This window comes from Channa argus, chromosome 2, assembly GCF_033026475.1.
Source record: "Channa argus isolate prfri chromosome 2, Channa argus male v1.0, whole genome shotgun sequence".
NCBI classification, from domain to species: domain Eukaryota; kingdom Metazoa; phylum Chordata; class Actinopteri; order Anabantiformes; family Channidae; genus Channa; species Channa argus.
The window spans coordinates 29,623,781-29,649,654 of NC_090198.1; the positions used below are offsets into that span (position 1 = coordinate 29,623,781).

The following is a 25,874-nucleotide window of genomic DNA, read 5'->3' on the forward strand; positions in this document are numbered from 1 at the left end:
ATATTGTAACTGTGTGTTATATTACTATCTGACTATGCAGCAGCTGAACTTTACAGTATGAGCATCCACAGGAGAGGAGGTACGTTGTTCATTGATGCATTAATGACTTGCACTAACAGTCACGGGATCCTGTTCCAAGTGTTGGGTGGTGCTCGTTTTAATGAACTGAACAGGTAAAGCAACTGATTTGACTTTCAAATTAACCTCTGATCTTGCAAACGTTGTGATGCTCAGTGTTGCTTTTTTGCAGCATGCTCAGACCACCTGACCACGGCTGTGGGAATAGGTGGACGTTTGGTTTGTTAACCTCCCGGCGCAGCAAACACCACGCAGCTTTCTAAACTTGTTAATTTTGAGACATATGAAAGAGTTCAATGTCCAGAACACTGAGTGTTTTAGATTGAATCACTAGGCTCAAAACATGCACTGACAAACCCTCAGCAATGAAAAAGAAGTGAATACAGGTTAAATACTATCTGTGCTCCTACAATGAACCCTCTTCAAAGTCACATAGAACTTCTCTTGCTGACTGGATCTAAACTGTGTCCGAGATTTCGCCTAAAACTAGAGTGAAATGAGTGGGTTTCACAAGAAAAGGAAAACTACAATAAATGATACTAATAGCATAATATTTTGTATTTAAGTAAAAGTAGTAGCATAAAATCTAGAGAGGTGGAGGTCTGCTCTGGAAAACTGAGGAACGAAGCTCAGCTGCAGTAAGACAGAATACATGTGTGTGAATGAGAGGGACCCAGGTGGAACAGTGAGGTTACAGGGAGCAGAGGTGAAGAAGGTGCAGGACTTTAAGTACTTAGGGTCAACGGTTCAGAGCAACGGAGAGTGTGGAAAAGAGGTGAAGGGGTGAGTGTAAGCAGGTTGGAACGGGTGGAGAAAAGTGTCAGGTGTGTTGTGTGATAAAAGAGTATCAGCGAGAATGAAAGGAAAGGTGTTCAAGATGGATATGGTAAATGGTAAATAGTCGCTTATATAGCGCTTTACAATGTAGCTTCCCATTCACCCATTCACACACACACTCGCACACCGATGGCGGTGGCTGCCATGCAAGGTGCTCACCTGACCCACCGGGAGCAACTTGGGGATCAGTGTTGACTTGTAGCCAGGAGCGGGGATTGAACCACTGACCCTGTGGTCCATGGTCAACTGTCTTACCAACTGAGCTACAGCCGCCCGCACAGTAGGATATGGCAGAAGGATGCTCAGGTTGGAGCTGCCAGGCAGGAGGACTAGAGGAAGAGCAAAGAGGAGATTTATGGATGTAGTGAGAGAGGACATGAAGTTAGCTGGTGTGAGTGAAGAGGATGCAGAGGACAGAGTTAGATGGAGGCACATGAGTCGCTGTGGACACACCTGAGAAAAGAAGTAGTGTTTAAATAAAAGTTACTTCAGGTATGAAAAGGTTAAACACTCCTTGTGCAGAAAGGCCTTTAGTCGGTGTTTGGATTTGGTTTTATTTCATCATCCATCCATTTTCTCCTGCCTATTCAGAGTCAGGTAAACTGGAAAGTGTCCAGAAGACTGTTCAATTGTCTGAACCACCTCAATGTTTTCGTCCTGATTCCAAAGAGCAGCAGCTCCACTCTTAAACGTCTCCACAGTGTTGTGGGTATCAGAGGCACGTTGTTTGGAGCTTCACTGATCAATGTCATAAAGTCGGGAGGTGGGATAGAAATGGAAAATAATAGAAAACAATGAAAAAACAGAGAAGCTGAGCAGCTTGCAGGTAAGTTTAGAAATGATTAACACACTTCATCTGTTCTCCTTTTTTCCACTCAACAAGTTTAGTGAACGGAACTTTAACTTCTGCTTCCTGTTTAATTCTACATCAACGCTGCATGTTTGTTGTATTAATGTGCATATGCAGAAACAGTGGCTGTATGTTGCAGTTATTGTTAAGGTGGTGGTGAAGCTCTGTCTCCTGACACCGTAGAGAGACATATACAGACTGAAGAAGCCACTTGCATTAAGACCAGCAGCTCGTCTTGAGGATGTGAGCTGTTCCCTACGATGTTTAACAGCTTGGGCAGCCCCTGCTCCACAGGAGGTGCAAGAAGGTAGAGTGGTCGTCCATCAAACCCACAGTTGTTGGTTCCATCCCCGGTTCCTCCGATCAGCAGATACTGGCATAAATGTTTGCTGCCATCTGAGCAGTAACTACGATGTCTAACTTTTATTGACTGAACCTGCTTATTTGGATATTTCTTTGCAGTGATTATTTCAGGTCTCTAGACAAATCTCCCTGTCCCATTTGCCAGCAGTCAAATGGCTTCTGAAGATGCAGTGACTGGGATTAGATGAATCTGCTAGTCAAATAACTCAAAGAAGTGGGATGCACAGCTGGAGGATCAGTTTTATCACTGAAGACCGGGGACGGCAAAGCCATGCATCAAAAGAGGTAATGTCACTGACTCTACACAAGGTGTATTATTGATGTTAATGTGGTTAATAATTCAATTTTAAGTCTGATATATTTCAACCCAGTTTCCTAAAATGGTGAATAATGACAGAATACAATTGTGTAGAAACGTTAAATCATTGTAAACAGTACAACTCCTTAAATGTTAGAATTGAGAAATTATTTTCTTTCTTTTGGAAAATTGTTGCTTATTTTGAATTTGACAGCAACATGTTTCCAAAGACGTTGGGACAGGGCTCAAAAAGCAAACACTGGAAAACCCACAGGAAAAGTTTTCCAAGGCTTTAAAAAATAAAAACATAGTAAATCTTCAATATCCCGATTGGGTACTAATCCCAGAGATGAGTCTCATATTTAAATCATTTGCAAATCGTTGCATTCTCTTTATCTACCGGCATCGAGAAAGTATTCACAGCGCTTAAGTTTTTCCACTTTGTTACACCCTTATTCCAAAATGTGTAAAATTCATTACCTTCCTCCAAATTCTACAAAAAATACCCCACGACGACAACATGAAAGAAGTTTCTTTGAAATCTTTGCAAATGTATTTAAAAAAAAAAAACTGAAAAAAATCAAAGTTGATTGAACATGATTTGGAAAAAGCACACACCTGTCTGAATAAGGTCCCACAGTTAACAGATTGTGTCAGAGCACAAACTAAGACATGAAGTCAGACGAATTGTCTGTAGACCTCAGAGGCAGGATTGTATCGAGGCAAAGATCTGGGGAAGGGTACAGAAAAGTTTCTGAGCATTGAAGGTCCCAATGAGCACAGTGGAACTAGGAGACTAGTCGGGATCGAGACAAAGATGAATGCAGCAATGTACAGAGACGTCCTTGATGAAAACCTGTTCCAAAGCGACGGTTCGTCTTTCAACAGGACAACGACCCTAAGCCCACAGCCAAGATAACAAAGGCTGCTGCTATTATGCCATTATTGTTGCTAAAGGTGGTTCAACAAAATACTAAATACTTTCTGGATGCACTGTACATTTGACACATGCTCCCAATGTCAGTTTTTTTTCACCTTGTTTATTCACATCCCGGTTCAACATGACCTGCTCTTTGTGGCAGAATGGTGACGATGAGGAAAAGCAGCCTCCCAGGACCTTTCCTCCTCCTCGTCCTCCTCAGCAGTTCTGTGTCTGGTCTGGGAACAGTGCTGGTGAAAAATTTCATGCAGTTCCAAGATTTTTACACCTGGAAGGAGGCTCAAACATTCTGCAGGAGGTGGGTTTCCTTTTTATTCGAGCAGCCATCAGTGTTGGACGTTAATATGATTAAAGTGAGGCTTTAATAACCAAATGTATTTAACACAGATCAAGAGCAACAGAAGTGAGCATCACTCGTCTCATAATCACTTTGTGCTCACACTGTAGCTTTGAATCAAAGAATAATGGGCCTCACATACACACATGGCAGCTAGAACGTTTCACCTAATATTAACAAGGCTGCACTGATGTTGCTTTCTCACAAGTTGCTCTCGGTTCTCCTTGAAACTGAATAGCAGTTTCTGAGTCACACTGTTAAACAGAATCTGTAGAGGGCAACTTAAGCTATGCTAACATAAGACTTGGCGTTATTCCTCCCTGCTGTGACACTGCTTTACTTAAAATGTGTGAAACGCGTTGCACACGGAGATGGGGGCAATGAAAAGAAATAGTTTCTGTGAACAAAAGCAAACTTAAAGTTAAAACATTTTTTTACATGTTATATTAACTGTGCAGAGGAGCAGTGGAATCCTCCTGTCACACACTCATTGACCTGCCCGGTCAGCAGTGCAGAAATATTCACTCCTAAGAGTTTTGGAGCGACGCTCGCCCAACTGACCAATCACAGAAGAGCAATGATTTATGCTTGAGAAGTACATTTTTTTGGCATCTTATTTAGTCTAATTTGACCATTTTAAATACCTGAAGGGCTGTGGAGCAAAGAAAGACTGTTTCTATTTCTCAGTCATGTTAGCACTTATTAAAGCTGCACACTGGACCTGTAAAAACAGAATGGCAGTGGGAAAATGGGCATCTGGGCACAGGCCCCTCAACTCACACATTGGTTCCAACATTTGAGCCTCCTGAACACTAGAGCCTCCAGGCCTGTGCCTGATTCCTACATGGAGGCAATGTCATTTTGTTTTTTGGTTTTTTTTTTTCCAGTGACATTGTGCAGTTTAAAATGTTATGCTCAGAAAAAAAGACTCCTCCAGATGACATCGTCCGAAGGAGTTTTTCATCATTAGTTCAGATGATATCATCTGGAAGAGCTCCGGAAAAGCAGATTGACCCTGATTACAAACTCCCTAATGTGATCAACAAGATGACTTCATCTGAACTGAAGGTTCCTCCAAATGCAGACAGATAATTTCAGATTTGTTCACACGTTCTACCCAAACTAGAACCAACACAGACGAGCTGAAAGTCAGTGAAGGCGTCCTTCAACAAAACCCTTATGACAACAAACCGTTTTTAATTAGTCAAATTTACAATCACTTTTATTGTGACAACTCACTTTGTGTAACCAAACCTTTGTTTGTCCCAATAGGTCGAACTACTACTTCGACTTGGCCTTCCTGCAAGACCAGTCGGATGTGGACGGTTTGTACATGCAGCCATATTCTGCATGGATTGGCCTGAACAAATCCCTCCTGAGCAAGTGGACCTGGTCTAATGGAAGTGCCATGAACTTTATCCACTGGGCACCGAGCTACCAGTTCCAGGCCCAGTCCCTCTTGCCTCTGGGCGATGTTTGTGCTTACGTCAATTTCGTCGACAAAATGTAACGTGAGACTGTTTTTGCACCAAACATTGTAACAGTGTTAGGAATCTGAAAATCTCATGTATTTTATTTGATTTTCTGTATTATTTTGAATCATTTCTAATGGGGGCGGCAGTGGCTCAGTTGGTAGAGTGGCCGCCTACCGACCATAGGGTCAGAGGTTCGCGGCCTGCTCTTCACACATGAGCCACATGTCAAAGTGTCACTGGGCAAGACACTGAGCCCCTAACAGGCCATCCCCATCCCCAGCTGTGCAGCACTGGTTTTAACCCTGGTAGAATTTGGGGAGGGTTGCATCAGGAAGGGCCTAAGGACCAGAAACAATATCTGCATATATTTTGAATAATTTCTGAGCTACAGTCAGTTAACTTATCAGCTACAGAAGTAATTTTACTTTTTTCTATTTCTCTTTATAGGTTTTATGGCACTACTTGTGGACAAAATTACTTCTTCATCTGTTACAAGCTCATCAATGATAATTATGAATACATATTTATAAATCAATCCAAGAGATGGTCTGATGCGCAGCAGTACTGCAAAAAGCTGTACAATGATCTAGCAATTATCTCGAGCGAAGCCTTCCTGAACTCATCGGTGTTGCCGCAGGACTTCCCCGTCTGGACTGGACTTTACAGAGACGGTAAAGTCTTAACACAACCACAACTGGCTGTGCTTTTTATGAAGTATTACTTCGCAGTCAGTTTTATAAATCATCCAATGGTTGGTTTGTTTATTGTGTTTTGAGATGGCCCCAAATCTAGAAGCCAGAAAGTAGAAAATTAAGTTGCAAGTCCTCTGCTGCTTTATGCTAAAGCTACAAGTAACTATTATTGTCACAAGAAAAAGTTTGGCCATGAAAAGTGATCTTCAGTCACAAATATCAAAAGTTCTGAGCTGATGAAAAACAGTCACGATCTTTCATATCTTTATTGAAAACATTTGTTAAAGTGATGGCAACACTCGGCTTCTGATGTCACTAAACGTCAACTGGAGTCAGATGTTAGCGAAGCCTGAAGCCAGGCTCACATCAGTAGAGTAATCGCAAAGACTTCATCAGTCCACAATTATACAAACTGTTCTGTGGCTACTCTCCATAGAGGTCAGGAACCAGCCAAGATCACTCCAAAGGAACAACACATGTTCAGAGAGGTTCAAAGAGTCCTGGGCCTAACAACCACAGATTTACTAGAGTAGGTTAACATCTCAGGTATTCGAGGCAGGACACCACATTGGAAGCAATTATTCTTCCAAAACAAAAACATTGCAGAGCAGCTGAAGTTTGCTAAAGGCCGCATTAACAATCCACAACACCCCTAGAAAAATGAAATGACAGTAGAATTTTTTGGGAAGAACAGCACTGTAAAAAGAGAGAAAAGTACCAACATAAAAGCAAGTGGAGGGAGCCTCATGATATGGGGCTGCTTTGTTGCTTCTAGACATGGACCACTTCACTGTCGGGGGGTAAATGCATTCTCAAGTTTAGCAAAATATCCTACAGAATAATGTTAGTGTAGCTGTCTGCAAGCTTAAGCTCAGAGGAAGCTGGATGATCCAGCAGGATGATGACCCTAAACACGGAAGCAGGTCTACTACAGAATGGCTTTTGCTGTGGGCCAGTCAGAGCCCAGACCTCAATGCAATAGAGATGATGTGAAATGACCCCGAGCCATTTACACCAGACGCAAATAAAGACGTGCACTTAAATCTATTTTTTTTTAAAAATCTTCCTTTCACTTGCATGTTGTGAACGTTGAACACTTTTTTTGTAAGTCGCTTTTGAAGCGTCTGTTAAATGTAAATGTAAGTGAAGAATCATGATTGTTTGTGTTTTACAGTATCACTTTCTCTTCACTTGATTTAAACCAGAACATAAAGTAAACAATTTATTCTAAACAATACTGATTATGGTAATTATGGCAGAACATGTGGAGTAATTATTTTTTTTTAAAAAAGGGTCAAAGGTCACTGTTGGTAAAGGTGGAGCTGATTTTAATGTGCTGAAAGTTGGTTAACTCGCAACTTTAACATCTGTTAACATCTGCAGGGGGAATATGGAAGTGGAGCACAGGCTTGTCTGACTACAGAAACTGGGCCCCAAATCAGCCGGGGGACAACGGAGACTGTGTCGCCATCTACTCTCTGAGTAAAACCATGATTACTGAAAGCTGCTCGGCTCAGTTTCCCTTCGTCTGCTACAGGGACAACCTGGTCCTGGTGAAGGAGGAGATGACCTGGGAGGAGGCTCTGGAATACTGCAAAAACTTCACGTCTCCAAACAATGGTCCCTACCAGCTGGTCAGTGTGCAGCCTGGAGATGAATACAACTACATGATGAGCAAGGTCCTGGGGGCCGACACGGATGAGGTGGGTTTAAGTTCAGCGAACGAGTACGGTAACAACAAATGAATGACACTACTCTACCACAGCGAGGCGGCAAATCACAAAAACCTTGTAGACAGCTGTTAAAATGGCCATGTAGGTAAATATTAATGAGGTTAAAGCATCCTGGTGCAGTTCATCAACCCATTGCAATTGACCAATGACATTGTTCGTTAACGTAATATGATTGCGTTCTTTTTTTTAAAGTAAGGTCAACCAATCAGGATTTACAGTGATGTGCCTTTTGGTGCGTGTGAGAAGTTCAGCCTTAGTTGCATTTTGTTCGCATATTTCTTTTGTCTTTGCTTCTCCGTGCTTCACTCTCACTTTAATCATCACTAACAGCACTCGTTTTAAACCTGAGGATCAAACTGGCCAGTTACTGGACTCAAACAGCAACAGACACTATACAAATGTTGTGCAGCCCACCGAACATTTTTTTCTTTCCATCCACCCCAGCCGGTACACTTTACAATGAGATGATGTCATGCACACAAGATCTTTTTTACTTACACATATCAAACCTTCATGATCTGAACATAAATATTACACTTTGGTCCCTGCAGAGGAAGCTTTTGTTGTATCCGTGGAGGATCATTGGTTGTTTTCCTGTCCTCAGGTGTGGACAGGTCTACGTTTCCTGGCTGGTGACTGGGTTTGGGTCAACAGTGCAGACATGTTGTTCTCTGACCTGCCCACCTGCCCCATCCCCTTGCAGCACTGTGGAGCCTTATCAAAGAATAACGCGGGCACTTTGGAGACCAGAGACTGTTTGGACAGAAAGAACTTCCTGTGTTACAGCCCGTTGTAATGGCGTCTCCAACACCATCGCTCCGATTGTCTCTGCATCCAGCATCTCTGTTTATGTTTTTGGGTGCACTTTTGTTACTCGGTGTAAAAAGAAATGAGTGAAGAGACAAATATGTCTGTTTTTGCACCCAACACGAACATTTGGGTTGGATACCAAAAGCTTCAGCTTATAGATTCTGGCATTGTTCCTATGTAATGAGTTAAGACCAAAGTAAGCAGCTCGTTCTCTGAGGATCAGTGCTAAAGTCTTAGTGTAGTTAAAGCTCATACTCATGCTTGTCAAGAAATTAAAAATGATTAAGTTATTTTACCTTCATATTCCTATGTAGACTCTACAGTCCACATTTCTCCATCCAGGATCTCGTCCTGAATTTCTGCTTTGTTCGTCAGAAGGTTGCTTGCAAGATTGCTAAACTGGAATGAATTACTGCCCAGCAACTTATTTTAAAGGCAAAATGTTTAATATTTGCAACTGTCTGAGGTATCTGCGAGTACTAAAATGTACTTGTACTTGTACAGCCCAAGGGTTTTTTCTTTTAAACAGTTTCAATTCCTTCATTGCATTACAAATATGAATTCATTCATTTTGACTCAAGTTATTTTCTGCCCCTGTTTAGACATTTTAATCCTCATTTTACCTTTTCATTGTGCATTTTTGGTAGTTTTGCATCATTTAAATAATCTGTCTGTTTTTAGTTCTTCTGTCTCTTTGTCTCTTCATTTAGTTATTTTGTGTCTTCAGCGACCTCCTGGTCTTTTTCAGCCTGGGTGGTCCCCAACGGGGCCTGTTCAGTCATCTCTCCATGCTCAACTTTTATTAAGGCCTAATGTGAACACACACACTTTAGTAACACTCACACACAACAGACAAAATGATGAGTATAAAAAAAGTAAAAGGAGAATTTGCACCTTTCTTTTTATTTCCTAATTTAATATAGTTTAACATGTTTAATTCTTCCAAATTCACAATATATTTGTTTAAACAGACATATTTTACTGTTGTCAGATGCCTGAACATGTGTAAGATGCTGTTTAATCAGGTCCATAAACTAGATGTGAAGCAGCAGTCATTTCAAAGCTGCTGCTGTAATGTAATAAATCTATAGAAATCATTGTTATTAACAGCTCTGTTGTGTAATGAGTTCTGTGGAGACTTTGTGATGGGAGAGAAACAGCATCTGAACTGGACAGAAAAAGATGCCTTTACATATTGAATCAGCATGATAGAGATACACCCACAGAAAGACAAATTAAAAGCCAAAGGAAACAAACTAAGAAGCAAACAATGCAAATCACATTAGGAGCCTGTTCAGCTTCTTGGCATATTTGGTGATGATTTATTTGGGGTTTGGGTTCAGTTCGTCCTCGTGCCTGGTGTGTGTCCACAGTGCAGTTTTCACAGTGTTTAGCTGAGCAGACGTGGATTCAGCGATTAACGTGGAGAAGGGCCTCATCAACAACCTGCTCAATACTCATTGTGAGCCATGTCCATGGTGTAATGGAAACACTGGAGATGGAACTGAGCGCTGTCAGTGATCCGAGTGTTGCTGTGCAGAGACACACTCGCTGTAAACCACAGCTGGACGCCGCACGTAGGGCGTGTGCAGTATAACAGAAGCATCAGTGTGCTGAGGAGCAGCTGAGGTTACGCTCCTGCTGTTCCCCAGACCAGAGGACACCATTATTGGAAACATCATAGAAAATGGAGAGACTGACTGAATGAAACATAACTGAGTTTTTTTTACACTGTTCAATGAAGCTGGCAGGTTTTCAGCGATGCCTCATGCTCCTTATGAGCGAGCGATGGAAATGATCTGGATTTTGCTGAATTAATTAGTTTGACTTTCGATTTTCTTGTGAAGAAAGTGGGGAAAAAGTTAAAATGGAGATTAGAATTTCCATGACCCACTCTCACCATCACATTTGGAAAATCTGATGTCACCGTTTATTTTGTGGATGCAAATGGATCCAGACGCTGTGAGATCTTTCTATCCATTATGGAAGAAACGTTAAATATGTAAACTCACCTTTTTTTTTTTTGTCTTTATTTGAAACTCAGGAGGAAGAAAAGTCTGTCAGGGGAATGGAAAGTCATTAAATCACGTGCTTTTGCATTTTGCTCAGGGTTTGTGCTTTGTGATGTGTTGCACACCCACCTGACAAGGTTTTTCCAACATGTTGCCTTCACAGTGTTTCACAGTTTGGCCCCATTTCTATTTTTCCTGTCCACACTGTTCCCCATCCAGCCACCAGGTGTCTCTCACTCACACACCTCCCCTTTCTCAGGTTCACCTGCTCAGGTGTTCAGGATGCAGTTTCTGGCCCTACCAGCCTTCTCAGGGTTTTGCTTGTTGCTTTTTTGTTTCTTCTTCTTTCCCCTCTCAGCTCTAAATTTACCCCAAGCGGTCAACAGGGGCATCAGGAGAGGAAAACCAGGCAAATAAGTAGGAAACTAGGAAAATTTGACAATTTGAGGGAACAGTTTTTTGACTACTGGTGTGAAAAGTTATCATTTAAAACTTCATAAAGGCAATAAACAGTCCAGTTGAGCTGCCCCCAAAACCCCTTTCAGGTGGATCCCTTTTAGTTAGAATAGTCAGCTTCCTGTAATAGTCAGAAATACGTTAGGTTCAAGAACCAGCAACAGAAGTCCAAGAAAAAAGAAGTGTTTTTCCTCTGCTACCTAGTGTTTGCTGAAGACAGAGCTGGTTCCTGCCAGATTCACATTTCCTGCTAACCCTTTGATAACACTATCACAAATCCCAGCCTACATCCTGACATTTCCTATTATCCCTCCCTGCTTTTTCACACTTGGACTTTAAAGTAGCCTGTTTTTGTTTCTATCTAATCTACTGTATATCTGTCCAGCTGCCTGGCTGCCGCACTCTTTCTGTTGCAGCTCTGATGAATACCAGAGTATTACTACAAAGTCTCCTGAGGAATTGATTCATTCCAAGCTGAACAACCAGCTTTCTTGGACTAACTGCTGCTTCTTGACATCACCTTGAATTTATTTACTTGTTCTGTCTGGAGCAGATCTGCAGCGACTGCTTTCCTCTGCCCGTGACGCCATCTTTAAAGGACACATGGCAACATTTACTGCGGCGAGAGAGACTGACGGGCCAAGAGTGGAGAACCTGAGCTGCAACGTTCAGGCCAAAAGTTCACAAAGGTACCGTAAACTAACAGTAACTCGTCTGTCAACCCGATTGTGAATTTAGAAACCTGAGGGAAAAAAGACAGGAAAACGCTATTGCACAGAGGCATGTTGACACAAACCGAGCAACGAAATCTGCTCAAGTTCTTTCAGCTTTCACAGAGAAACTGTCCTGATAGTTGAGAAAGAGTTTGGTGGTGAATAAGGAACCACTGTAACACCGCTGCCTGTTATTTAACGTTTATTGTAGGCAGTGTATATGTAGTGTTTATGCAAAATATTATATTTTGCATAATATAACTCATTCTGTCCATGTAACAGCCTCCAGCATTCATAGGAGGAGTTCAAAGTTACCGTTAAAGTACAGTAATAAACACATTAACAGGACATGTGTCCTTTAAAGGTCCTCCGCTAAATCTCACTAAAGTTGTAAAACTCAAAAGTATATTAAAGGTCTGTTGTATTTTTGTCCATTGGTGGCGCTATGGGGCAAGGATTGAATGACTGCCTCATTAATTGTTTAGTTTTTGCCCTCCAGCCCACGTACACACTCCATCTGTTGGTTTCATGGTCTACTGATGAGCCAGAACTTCAGTGACATGCCAACGAAGGGTTTGACAGACCGAGCAGACAGTCTGCTGACCAGTGTTTGGGAGGGTTTGTCATCCGAGTTTTGACACCGTGTCCCACACTGTTGGTACTAGTGCAGGGTTGGCCACCTCTGGCATCGAGAGCTGCAGGCCTTCTTGTTTTCAAACTGCCCCTGCACAACTCCCATCGTCAGGTTTCTGATGACAGAAGCAATGTTGGAGGAGTTTCAGTGATACATATTTCATATATATCACTGTTCATTAAAAGTAAGGAAGTGACTTGTTACTTTCACAAAACTTGATAGTGATGCTGCCACCACCAAGCTTCACTGTAGAGATGGTGGCAGAGCCTGACCTTCAGGTGACCAAGCAGGTGGTCATAGGTCTTTTACTCACAGTAACTTCTTTAACATAAAGAGTGTGGATACAGTTCTCCAGTATCTGCAGAAGACTTAAGATCTTTTAGATCTTAAATACACAAGTCTGTGCCTTTTACAAATGATGTTCAGTATTTTCCAAAGGGGCTGTCTGTATTTTTTGCAGTTCATCACTAAGTATTAGAGAGAAACTCTCTATTTGTATTTTTATAGATGTGATATAAATTATAAATGATCAGCGTGAACCCAGATTAGACCTAAAGTCAAGTGTTTAAAGATTCCACATGTTTAAAGTTAGTCAGGTCCTGATCCCCATCTGATGCAGTACCAGTTGCACCTCATCCTTGGACTCCTGATGGAATCAAAAATACATTTTTATGCAATGAAACCTTCTCAATCATGTACTTCTCTTGGCTAATAATGGAATATTTTAGGCTGTGACTATTCCCAGATTGAAAGTTAATAAGATTAATTCAAAGTACAACAGAAAAACGACCCTTCAGCTGAAGTTAACCTGCTTTTTGGTTTTCAGAGGATAACCGTGGGGAATGTGTTGTCTTTTTCCTGCTTTAAATCTCAAACACTAAAACTCTTCCTTTGGGGAAATATTGGAGAAAACTGCTGAAGTTGGCTGTCAGGGCGGCGGCCTCGCTCTGAGCTGTTTCAAAAGTCACACTGTGTTAAGTGCTGTGTAGAAAGTGTTGCTGTAGAAACCAGTTTGTGGAGTGTTTGTGAGTGTTTCATGCTCCTGCGGGATTTAGGGGGTGTGTGTAAATCAGTGTTGGCTACAAATGCCTCGGTGACCTAATGCACATCTGTGTGTGTTGGACTGACACAGTTTTGAAGAGAAAAGTTTCCCCTGTCTTTCGTGTCTCATCGTAACATCTGAGCACAAACACAGCGGCGTGATCTGCCGAACCGCTCCGACAGTGACGAGGCTGAGCAGATCAGCTCGTCACCTCCAGAAGCCGCTCCTGTTCTGAGCTGCCATGTCTTATTCATAACCTGCTCAACAGTAACCAGATCCAACAGTGTCTTACTTCCTGCAGCCTCATTCTCAGGCTGTTCCTCATATCAGAGTCAGAACAAATAGGACGGCTTCTTTTCTGATCAACTCCTCATCAGTTATGCTGTTTATTGTGTTTCTATGCATACAGCATCATCCACGATCCTTTAGTCAAGGTCCAATGAAGATGGCACGATGATGAACAGTCATTTACAGCTGCCATCGTTCCCATTCTTATTGTATGCAGCCACAGTTTATTTAAAACATGGCTCATTTGCTAAAGCTGTTTGTGTTCTACAGGAAGTGGTTCCATCAACCTTCTGCCTGCAGACACAGTCACTCTAAAATGTCGGACCCTGCAAATTGAAACTTTCAGGCCAACAGGGCCAGATTACTAAACACCTCTTTGGCATTTATGTTATTTTAGATTTTGTCATGTCGGAGGAGACGGTAGATTGAATGTTTTTCTTTGGCTTAGTGCTTTTAAAAGTGAAGACACAAACACAAGCAGCTGTTAGCTGTGACGCGACAGCACTAACCGTGGCACCACCGCGCACCGGTGCTGGTAGGTAGTGGTGACCTACCCAAACATAACTATGAGCTGATAATGACATAATAACTCATCATGCGCAGACATGATAATATCAAAAGGCCATAACATGTAACTTAAGCCAGCACTAGAGTAAAATCCAGAATTATTCCTCTCTGCTCCACCCAGCCTTCCCTTTCCTTGCTCTGCTACATTCTGCCTGCTACATCTCTATCCAACCTTGGTCTTAGGCAGAACCCTGGGCCAGTATGAAAATATAGTAAACAAGCTGCCAAATGTGCAAATCAAACACAAATAATTAATATTTTGTTCTTGAAGTTTTTAAACATATTTCTATTAGAAATATTACAATTTAATATTCTGTAAAAAACATATTCAAAAGACTTGTGTGTGTGTGTGTGTGTGTGTGTGTATACAAACATGCTGAAGTACAGAAACACTAAAATCAAAGACGAAAAGAAGCTTGATGTCCTACTTTAAGCTGTTGACCTTTTGTTGTTTCTAGATGTTACACTCAGAACCAGACATTAACCTTATAACCACAACGGCTTCCAGCTCGTCCCGTCAGGAGGTCGGAGTGTGTTCCGCACGTTGCTTTGGCATAAGTTTTTACGCCAGATGCCCTTCCTGTCGCAACCCTCCCATTTTATCTGGGCTCAGGACCGGCACCATGGTGGCCCACAGTGGCCCTTGGTGGCTGGGCAGAACCACACCTGGTGAGGTGGGATTTGAACTTGCGGCCTTCTGCATCCCAACGCATTGCTCTGCCCTTGCTGCTTAAAACCCAATAAAATAAATAAAGAATTCATCAATTACCAAACTAAACAGTGAGATTATTAGACTGTTTGGTTGATAACTTTACTATATACTAATATATATCATCTATAGAACATTGGTAACTTCCAAGTGATTTTTTTCAATAGAGAAAAGCTGTTGTGTCACAACCATTAAGTTTTTAAAGGTTAATAACGAACCACGCAAAGTTAATTGGTTCCCCCACAACAAGCAGCTGCTCCCTTCACAATATACACACATATGTCACGGATCCACTGTTGTATCATCTTACATTCCCCTTGGGAGAGTCACATGACCCCGTTAGGGTGGGGGTGGGGGGTCAAAACGCTTCAATGAAATCCACATGGAGGGAGGAGAGAGTTGTTACTAAACAGAGAGGGAGAGAGAGAGAGAGAGGCCGACATGAGCTGCAGAGACAGAAGAAAGAGAAAAACAGAGAAGCCGCAGTGAAAGGTCCAAAACTTCAGAACCAAGATCAGACACAGGACCATAACAAAAAGAACCAGAACCCAGGATCACGGACCAGGAGCAGCCAAGTCCACCATGTCAGAGTCCATCAGAAGAAGAAGCTCCAGCAGGCAGCTCCTGCAGAACCTGATCAGGTGAGAGAGAGAAATTCTTAAACACAATCATGGGTTTGTTTTCTCACTCACACCTGCAGCATCAATGTAGCTGTTTGATAAAAGTAAAAGGAACAGATCAGAATGTTCTGCAGTAATTATAAGGTAAAATTTACTGGGTAATATTTGTCTCTTGCTTGTTCTCCCGGTACTTTTGTACCATTGGTGGAAAGTAATAGAGTTTATCTACACAGATGCGTATTTTTATTACAGCATTTCATTTTAAAAGTAAATATTTCACTTTTTGCTCCAGATTAGTTACAAATTAGTCTATAGATAAAATGTACTATAGAGCTCGGATTACTACAAGTACAATGGTATATGAAAACGCTTTACCCAAACCCCAATTTAGTATATTTAGTATTTAATATACTAATAAAACACATGGGGCCATTCTGCAAACTGAGCAGTCAAATTAGCAATAACACAAGCAGACTGAGCCTGAATCATCTTGAAACTTGACATTTAGGTAAAGCATTTGACTGAATAGTGAAATGATATCACTGTCTGCTCACTGAAGCTCTAGTACCTGGACTGCATCAGTATTGTCCAGCAATAAGTCCTTCGTTCACAGAAAATACATTCAGGTTTTTCTTCCAGTACAGTTTTCATCACTTTCCAAAATAATCCCAGCTCCCAGCAGAACGTTTGTAAAACAGTTTAAAGAGACACGGAACATTATCACCTTCATGAAGCAGGACTCATTGCAGGACTGATGAATCAGACTGACTTGGTTTTGGCTTAATGAACCTACAACAAAGGAAAAACGTGATCCGTTGTTTCCCTCTTCTTATAACTTGTCTCATGGTTGCAGGGGTGAGTTTGGAAATTAAGACGTAATGAGAATATTTTAGGGCCCGTTGTCTGCTAAGAGCAGGAAATGGCAGTTTGATTCCCGTCTCCTCTGACCTGTCAAAGCGTCCTGCTGCCAGACACTGAGCCCCACATTGCTCCTGTTGTGTGTATATTCACTGCTAAGTAGCTTCAGAGGAAAGCGTCAGATGTAAATATCTTCCACGTACCTCCACCCAGAGGAACGTGGGCCTGCAACCACATGAAACACAGAACACACACGTGCTGAACCACAAAATAAAACATTCAAAACACATACTAAAGCAAAACTAATGAATCTACATTAATGACAGCATAACATAAAAATAGCGCTATTTCCAGTTGTGAGGTCACAGTGGTGGGGAGGTGGGAGGGTGGGGGGATCCAGATTTGCCTGTTTTAATGATGCAATTTGATCGCGTCACACCCAGCAGACTGTGTTGTTTTTCCTAACTACTGCTCCTGATTGTCAGTGAGGTTACGTTACTTCGCTGCTTGGTGGAACACTGCTGTCTGATTTCACTGAAAATGATACGGAGCTCTGAGTTCAATGACTTCTTTTATAGCATCAACTTCCTTAATGGCCATGACATCATCTGGCTGAGTCCTGACCTCCCTCCTGCTAAACTACACAGAGACACACACACACACACACACACCCACACACACACAAAGAAAATGCCGTTCTCCAGGCCTCCATTGCCTCATTGTGTAAATGGTGGAAAATTTGATGCGTATCACACAGATTTCCTCTGTAACTTTCTCATTTCACATTTAAACGTTGCGTTAAATGTTCCAGCAGACCCTTGAGATCCTTTTTACAGTACCCCAGACCACTCTGCACAACAACAATAGACACGTTCAGCAGTAAAGAACAATGCAGAGCATTGACACTGATATTTGCTATATTTTAATCATTTTTTTGTGGGGTAAATATTCTGAAACCTCTTGAGCGGCGCCTGAAGCGGTATTCTGAATATTGACTCTGCAGCTGCATTACAATGCAAATCTTCTGCCTCTTATGCCACATTGGCAGAAAGGTATAGTTTGCATTTGTGCAAACTACTGTAAATAGAAATGGAGAGGTTACATCAGGCTGTGCATATGTGTAATTTGGTTCTTACTTAGCTAAAAAGTTGTTTAAAGTAGGCAAATGTGAATAGGAAGAAGAGATGAATAGGAAGGAAAGGGAGAGATTCACTCCAGTGGCTCAGTGCTGCACAAGCAAGCAAACTGTGCAAGTTCAGTCGTAATTCAGTCTACTGACCTGCTAAGGCGACGCTTTTCAGAACCACGGTAGAAAGTCAGAATGCAGATTCCCACTCACCAACAGAAAAGCAGGGAGAGCATCACAAGATGGCGCCTGCACCCCCAACAGTTTTGCCCCAAAGAAGTAGTGTCTCTACTCTCAGTCCTTTAGGGCTGTGACACACATCAAGCCCATGGTCGACCATAAGTCTGTCGGTGTAGATTTGTGGTGTGTCCAGCACCGTACGGACTTTTTAGACCCATCTGTGGCTTTTCAGCCGATTCAGCATGTTGAATCCATGGGACGACTGCGATTGGCTGTTCAGCTCGAAAAGTCAGTGAACGACAGGAGACCAAGAGCTGCCAGCACCTGCAAAGCCATTTACAACTTCTTATCCGACATATTCTTGGTCAGTGGCTATAAATGATCTGTGATGAGTGAGAGTGGTATGAAAATGGTACTCGGAGTACTTACAGTTTGTATATTTGTGGTTCCATGGTGTTACACTTTCTCTTCCTCTCACACAGGTGGACAAACATGCTAGTTTGGCGTTGGGTGTAGTCTTCATGGTGTGTTCAAGTACCAATTTTGGTAGTTGTATGCTGTGTTAAGGTATATCCAACACATTTACAATGCTTTAAAGAAATGTTACCTTGTAATTATGTAGGACTACTGTATGTCCTTGATAGAATCTGCTTCTTGGTCACTTCTAAAAACCCTTTAACCAGCCTATAAGGCAGCACTTTCCTCCTCCTTGTGTCCTTTCAGGTAGGAGGAGAAGGAAAGTAATCTGATCCATGCCATTCGTAACTATAGACACTGTCTGTAGGCTACTGCACAATGATGGAAATGACAATAAACACACAAATTTTTTTTTTTATAAAAATCCTATGGCCTGGTTTGTTAGTCCCACTAACACTGTCATCTAATCATGACATAGGAACTAAAAGGGCCTATAGCATGTAGTAAGAGTAGATTTAAATAAGCTGGCTTCATTTGCTTCTTCTAAGGTGGAAAATAAATCACGCAATTCTTTGGAGAAGAGTTTTATTTGACAAATGCGCTGCAAAGCTCGATTAGGCTTGATGGTACTTTAAGAATTCTATGCTCCTTGTTGCTGCATTCGCAGTAGCAATAATGACCTGATCCCCAGTTGAACCATTTCTCCCAGAAATGGCCTGACTAAGAAACTGAAAGATTGAATCAATTTATGAACCACTTCTGCCAAAGTGGCTTCCAGTACATCTCCATCATGATCTCATGTAGGTCACTTACCCACATAATAACGATGCCAGCATGTTTGACACAACTGTTCGTAGCCAGTGTTCTCACCCACCAGCTCAAACAATGACATTTTTGTCAATCTTTAAAAAATGAATCTGAGGCTTTTTGTGATGATCTCATTCTGGCAAATGTTTGAAGAAGCAAGGGGCTGACATGTAAATTAATCACAATTTATGGGTAAAAAACATAGCAATTCATTCACCCACAACTGGTATAAAAATGAATTATTTGCACGTAACGAGAACCAACAAGCTTGAGGCTTTGGCCTGTTTTGCTCCATGATGCTGCTGCAAAGCTGTGTTCCTTACTGAATTCAACATCTGCAGATTTTAGCACCAAACTAGGGATTACGCACACAGTGGGACCTACAAACAAAGATGGCTGCTGCCAAAAGTGGGGTAGACATAAATAAATCAGATGGACGCACTAAGAGTCTTAGATTTTACTGATTGTTGACGTACTAAATGCATAATTAAGAGATAATTGTAGTTTATTTGCTATGAATGCAGTGATGTCATCGTTTTCCCAGATGTGCAAACTCAGAGAATTGTTACTGTGGATCCACCTCATGACAAACAGCAGTGTCTAACACAGGTAACAAACACATATTCAGAGGTAGAATTAATGGAACGTTACTGCTGTGATAAACAGGAGTGCTGGTCAAAAACTAATGTAAATATCTGTCTTACACTGGAATGTTCCAGCATCAGACTGGCATTAAAAGGGCGGTTTAAAAATTTAAAAAATCAATTAACAATACACAACCTGGTCATTTGTGCCGAGGTTCTGTATCACCACAGTTCCACAGTTTTCCTCTCACCTGAAACCCAGTTTGTCTTTATATCCTGCTTCGATTATCAGAAATATAGAAACTATTAGCCTACACAGAATTCAGACTATAAACACTAAAAACACTAAAATCATCTGGAGCAGCAACCTGTCAATAATGCACCAGCTGTAGGTTTCTTCTTTTTCTCGTTGTTTCATTTGATGCACATGAAACAAGCTTCTGCAGTCATAAGACAAAATCCTTCACTGTTATTACGGGTTGCACCATCTGTGTTACTGCATGTAAGATGAGCCCCGGTCCCCTGCTGATGAGGTGTGTTTGTTAAATCAGAAGCTGGAAGATACCAACTTGTATGAAGATGGAGTTGGGGAAGACAAAGCAAACTGGTATCTTCCATCTTCTGAGTGAGCACAGCTGTTCAGGAAGATCCGCAGTGGGCAGAGCACTGGTAGTTCGAAAACAAACAAGGCAGGGGTCCCTGAGGGCGCTGGCCTATCGAAAACCTGCACGCTTAGCCAAACAAACGTAGCCTATAAACTGCTGAACTTTCAGACTGCCAGCCTGCACCGATATGCCCACACTCTGAGGTCCAAAATTTGAAATTCAATGCAAGATTCAAACCACTCCCACTCCAGAATTGCCTTGTTACAGCTGCTCCAAAAGAACGAAAACAAAAAGAACTTCCAGATTTAAAAGTAAAATAAATAAATAAATAAATCTAAGGATAAATAAATGAAGTTTACTAAACACAAGTTTACATGACTGTATCCTCCCATCAACTCTAAAGTCACCAAACTGTCCATGTATTGTTATTCTTTTGTCATTTTTCTCACGCTGTATTTGCTTATATTGACAATAGAATTTTGTTTTTTGTTTTTTTCCATATTTTTATCTAAATTTAATTGAGTTTTATTGTTATTGTTTTTTAGTGATTATTTATTATACTGTTTTTATCTTTAAATTTTGTCTCGCATTAATCTCAAGTTTAACTTTTTCCTTCGTAAAAACACACAAAAAACAAATCCCTGCGCGAGATCGAGATGACGTCATTTCCTATTGCCGACAAACCGTCATCACCGAAAAACTAAATTGATATTTTTCCACGACCAAACTTGATTTTTTTTTTTGACTCGGACTCTAAATAAGTCCACTAGGATTTGGAAAATACAGTGAAAATGTGGGTGAGTGTTGTCACGATTCTAATCGCCGTTTTGCCGAGTTTCGGGAGAATGAAGCTAGTTCTGTGACTAGCACGAGCTGCGGCTAAGCTAACGTCAAACCGGACATTACGCTGTCCGACGTCAAAGCCTTCATTTTTTTAAAATTACATTTGTTTTTATATCTTCCAAATAGATATTTATCCATCCATATAAACTACAGTCATTTTTCATAAAATAGTTTTACAGCTTTCTGTAGAGTGTGGAAGGGAAATGATGCAGCTTGTTATACTCGGTGGGAGGTCCGGACTCGGGTGCTCAGGTTCTAGTTTCAGAAAAAGAATATATGACCCTTTATTTATGCTGAAGTGGATCTGGTACATCTGCTTGGATCCTAACAACTTACAGAATATTTTTGTCCAGTTATACTAACATTGCTCTACGTAATTGTTGATATTGACATCACCCGAACACAAGTCCTACAACTTAAATGACCCTTTAGAAAGGTCACTGATTTGTACCAAAACAAAGGCAGTAGGTGTCACATTTGTAATCATGGCACAAAACGGAGTATTAAAGCTTTAAATGATCTGGATCGGGTCTAAATAGGGTGGCTTCTGATTTCGACCTGGTCTGAGGGGGCTTAGATGTTTGAAATAAATAATTGTATTTCTGAAACATTTGCTTCACAAATGTGAAACTGTCCTAAACAGTCTAGAATTAAAAAAACAAAAAACTAGTCTATATTTGTAGGAGTTGGTTTGTGGCTAAAATACAGGTCGTATTGTAATGTAAGGTTGTCTTGACTTTTCTCTTAACTGCAAAATTGAAAGCTGTGAATTGGAAACTAACCTGACTATTGGTTTTTTATAAGAAAGGGGCAAAGTCTCCAATGAAATGAATGAAGCTTAATTAAAAGTTACTGGGCAACCTGTACTATATCTGCTGAGCCACAGTGCCCCACTGCAGTAACTAGGCTAAATGCAAAAGTGAGTTCACCTAAAGTTTTGACAGTGATTTATCATTTCACAGGAAACGTTTCAAGTGCGTGAAGTCAGAGTTGGGCTGAGAGGTTGACCATAAACCATGACGTATGTTCAGGAACAATTTGAGCAGTAATATTTAGTTTTTTGCTTTCTCTTCAAAATAAGTTTGTCTGACCTGAAGAATGAACTTAGACTGATTGTCTGACTGTCTGGTTGTTGTGTTCTTAGATCACAGCAATTAACTTGGGAAAGAACAATGTCATCGTGGCCAATGAAAAAATAGAATCCAAATTGTAATAAACTGAAAATATGATTTTAAACAATGACATCAGACTGGAAAATGACTTTGTACTCAGGGTCCAACAACCAGTTCTGTTTTCAGAGGTTGACAGTTTTACACTGACAGCCAATCAAAAGGCTGACTGAGTATTTCCAGAGTTCTTGTTATTCAAATTCACTGACAAGATTTTCTCCAGACCTCTGTATGAAATGGAGTTCTGGCCATTTAGGATTAAAGTCTCTCTCCATCTTCCATCCTGCTCCTCCTCCTCCTCCTCCTGCTCTTTGTTTCTCTCCAGAGATTGAAATGAAGTGAAACAGCACAGCAGCTGGCTCCAGCTCTGCCAGATGTGCACGGACAATAAAAAGACTTATTGTTATCAAGTCCCACCCTCTGAAAAGTGAAATGCAGAATCAACTTTTTGCATGAGAGAGAAAACCAAGAAGTTTGTACTTTCACTAGCCTCATTTCACTGTTGTAAGAGACAAATTATATATATATATATATATAAAAATATAAAAATATACAATTGATCAGTGTGTAACTTTACCAAAATGATGTTGGATTCCATAGTTTTCTCTGGACCCCTGCCAAATCTGACGAGTGACGACAAGGGTCGTTATTCAACCGCTGGCTGTCTAGGTGGTGCCCAGCAAACGATGTGGGCTACAAAGACAATTGTAGACGTTTTTGGGGAAAACCTAGGCTGATCAGGAGAGATGGCCTCCATCCTACTTTAGATGGTGCAGCTTTCTTATCCAAAAATATGGCTGGTTTTATTAGACAACCAAACATCTGACAATCCAGAGTTGAACCTAGGATGCAGAGATCCAGTCCTACACGCCTCTCTGCAGTATTCTTACAACCATCACCCCCCCACAACTCCCACATACCCATAGAGACTGTGTCTGTTCCCTGACCAACTAAATTACATAAACCAAAATTGAACACGAGGAGTTAATCATGTTAACCTAAAAAAGATTGCTGCACTTACAGAGCAAAACCCCAAAACTATTAAATGTGGATTATTAAATATCAGATCTCTCTCTTCTAAATCTCTGTTAGTAAATGACTTAATAAGTGATCATCAATTCCATTTATTTTGTCTCACTGAAACTTGGTTGCAGCAGGAAGAATATGTCAGTTTAAATGAGTCAACCCCCCCAAGTCATATTAATGATCATGTTCCTAGAAGCACAGGCCGAGGTGGAGGAGTTGCAGCAATCTCCCACTGACAGCTTACCAATAAACAGACCTAAACATAGGTAGAACTAGTTAGGAAGCAGACACCCTCTCTACCTTTAAGTCTCGGCTTAAAACCTTCCTCTTAGATAAAGCTTATACTTGTTGTAGTTGTAGTCATGCTGCTGTAGGCTTAGACTACTGGGGGACCTCCCCTCCCCCCCCCAATGCACTGAGCTCCTTTCCTCCTCTTGACCCTCTCTCCTCTTCTCTCACCCCACATTAGTCACCACTGTATGTCATTGACTTTGTGATTTTTTTCATTTTTTTTACTTTTTAAATTCGTACATAACGTTTAGAAACACCTACAAACCTTTGTATTTTTATTAACTTTTGCTGATTTTATTCAATCAAATGTTTAGAAGTCGATCACAAAATCAATGTAATAATAAACGAATGTTAAGCATATTTGAACACAGAAACATGGTCAAATCACATTTGCATTCTAAAATTTACTGTCCTCAAAAAAACGTCCCTTTGCGTCAATGCCTGACAAATCTGTTATTCTACTGATTACTTTTGGAGATATTCAGGTGCCGTTTCCTCCCAGGCTTTCTGCAATACTTCCTAAAGGTCTGCTGTGCTGGTTAGGCAGTGTTCCTAAACTCTTCTCCCACCTTCTCCCACCCCAGCTGGATAAGGTTCCGATCTGGTGACGGAGCTGGACAAGTCATCACTGACAGTATTCAAGCAGCTACTCCTCTGCAGATAATTGTAGCACAAGAAGAATGCTTGGTGTTATTGTGTTGCTGAAAAATGAATTCCCCGTATGCCTCTTCAGTATGGAGTGCGTTCCATGCTGGTTGAGGATGCCTTGCACATGAAGCAGATCAACCATTCTCTGTTCACTAAAGCTTCCTCAAATCATCGTGTTTTCACCACCATGCTTCACGGATGGTGTTGGGCAGCGCTCTCTCATCTTTTATGAGCTCTGCGTCTGACACGTGTTCTCTGCTCTGACCCAAACTCCTCAAACTTTGACTCATCGGTGCAAAAGACTTTGTTCCAGTCATCTGAAGTCCACTGTTTGTTCATCTTGGCTCATTGTAACCTTTACTTACAATTTTCCGTCTTTAGTGGGGGTTTTTGCCTTGGCGACTCTGTCCATGAGGCCATCTGCCCTGAGTCTCCAGCTCACAGTGTCTGAATACACTGGACACATGTGCACTTTGGCTTTGCAGTGCGTCTTCTGCCCTGATTGGATCTAGTAACTGCAGGTCTTTTGGAGACTATAGTGTACATCCCATGAAGAAATATTTCATTTCTTGGTTGTGTCTAACAAAGAATAGTTTTCCTTTCCCAGGACAACTATAGACTGACATGTTTCTAAGAGAAACAGTTTTTGTTTAGTTTAAAATGAAAATGCCAGGTCACTGCCCCTGTGGAGGAAAAGCCAAATATAACCTAACATTATTAGTTTAGTGGACATGAACATATTTAAAGATGTTTTAACACCTGTGAAGATGTTCATGATTAATTTCAAGAGCATCTGCACAGATTTGTCAGGCGGTTTGTGCTGAAAGTAAAGTCTAAGATGACCAGTACTGCAAATGTAACTAAAGTAATACGTTACTGCCCTGGAAAGTAATATTGTATAGTTATGTGCATTCATGCGGTTTGTCCCTAACCTGTCAAATCAAAAATAGATTTTTAAACTAACAGAATAAGAACTGTAGCAGTAAATGGCTTCTGTGGCTTTGTAGCTGAATCCTGGCTGGTTTTGATGTGCTGACATCCTGTTGGTGTCCATGTTGACTGCAGGGTGACGGAGCAGCGGAGCCAGGAGGATGCTGAGGAGGTGGAGCGGGAGCGAAGGAGGAGAGCCAGGGACAGGCAGAGAGGAGAGGGGGGCCTCTCCTCACCAGAGCCCCCCCTTCACAGCGACCTGACCCTCAACACAGAGTCAGTTTGACAAACTGTCACACACACTTTACTTTCGTCTACAGGTGTTACAGCTTCCTTACAGAGCAAAGCTGTCTTAACGTTTTCTTCTTAAAACATCAGCATCCCCCATGGATATTTATTGCAAAAAAGAGATTAATTGAAGTATTTGCATCACTTTCACGATGATATGTTAAAGTTGCATTAATTTTCATCTCTGTGTAATCTGAACACATTACACTGCATCTGCTTTATCCACAGCTGACCAAAGCACAACAGCAATTAAATTACAATTAAAACCTTATTTACATATTTTCATTAAATATTGGCAGAATTGCAACTATACCCAAATTGGACATGAGCTGTCCTTGATGTTTACAGCTGCATCATCTGCAGATAACAGGTGAACAGGTGTGCTGTGCTCCACTGATCCTGCAGGTAAATGAGCTGAGGTGGTTGTTTGGTCAAGCAGGTCTCCTAAGAGAAGATCTCCTGAGTCTGCACCTAATCAAGCCTCCAACTCTTCACTGGTTCACACATCATTGATGGCTCCTTCTGACTGGAATAATTGTAGGCAACTGCTGTCGTATAATATTAATGAACTGCCACAGCAGCTACACAGCTGTGTTTAGTTATATAAATTATTCAGAGCAGTGATCTAAAAGCACTAGACTGTCTTCA

General features: G+C 41.2%; 2 protein-coding genes across 4 annotated transcripts in view; both read left to right on the forward strand.

The window, feature by feature from the left end:
- Positions 1 to 604: 604 nt before the first annotated feature.
- On the forward strand, positions 605 to 10,458 carry LOC137106982 (macrophage mannose receptor 1-like). The gene is made up of 6 exons (XM_067491077.1): positions 605 to 2,413; positions 3,509 to 3,664; positions 4,976 to 5,209; positions 5,626 to 5,849; positions 7,254 to 7,573; positions 8,208 to 10,458. The coding sequence occupies exons 1-6, from the start codon at positions 2,400 to 2,402 to the stop codon at positions 8,397 to 8,399; spliced, it is 1,140 nt and encodes a 379-aa protein (XP_067347178.1). The 5' UTR covers positions 605 to 2,399; the 3' UTR covers positions 8,400 to 10,458.
- Positions 10,459 to 11,327: 869 nt separating this feature from the next.
- The window catches only part of LOC137106992 (lymphocyte-specific protein 1-like), a 31,013-nt gene continuing 16,466 nt past the window's right edge, over positions 11,328 to 25,874 (forward strand). The window contains exons 1-2 of one of the 3 annotated variants that reach the window (XM_067491131.1): positions 11,328 to 11,570; positions 25,074 to 25,214. In XM_067491131.1, the coding sequence (XP_067347232.1) occupies positions 11,485 to 11,570; positions 25,074 to 25,214 (227 nt within the window). In that variant the 5' untranslated portion in view covers positions 11,328 to 11,484. Of the gene's footprint in view, positions 11,571 to 15,231; positions 15,476 to 25,073; positions 25,215 to 25,874 lie in introns of those variants that run through there. The other 2 variants (XM_067491112.1, XM_067491123.1) reach the window with 2 other exon arrangements.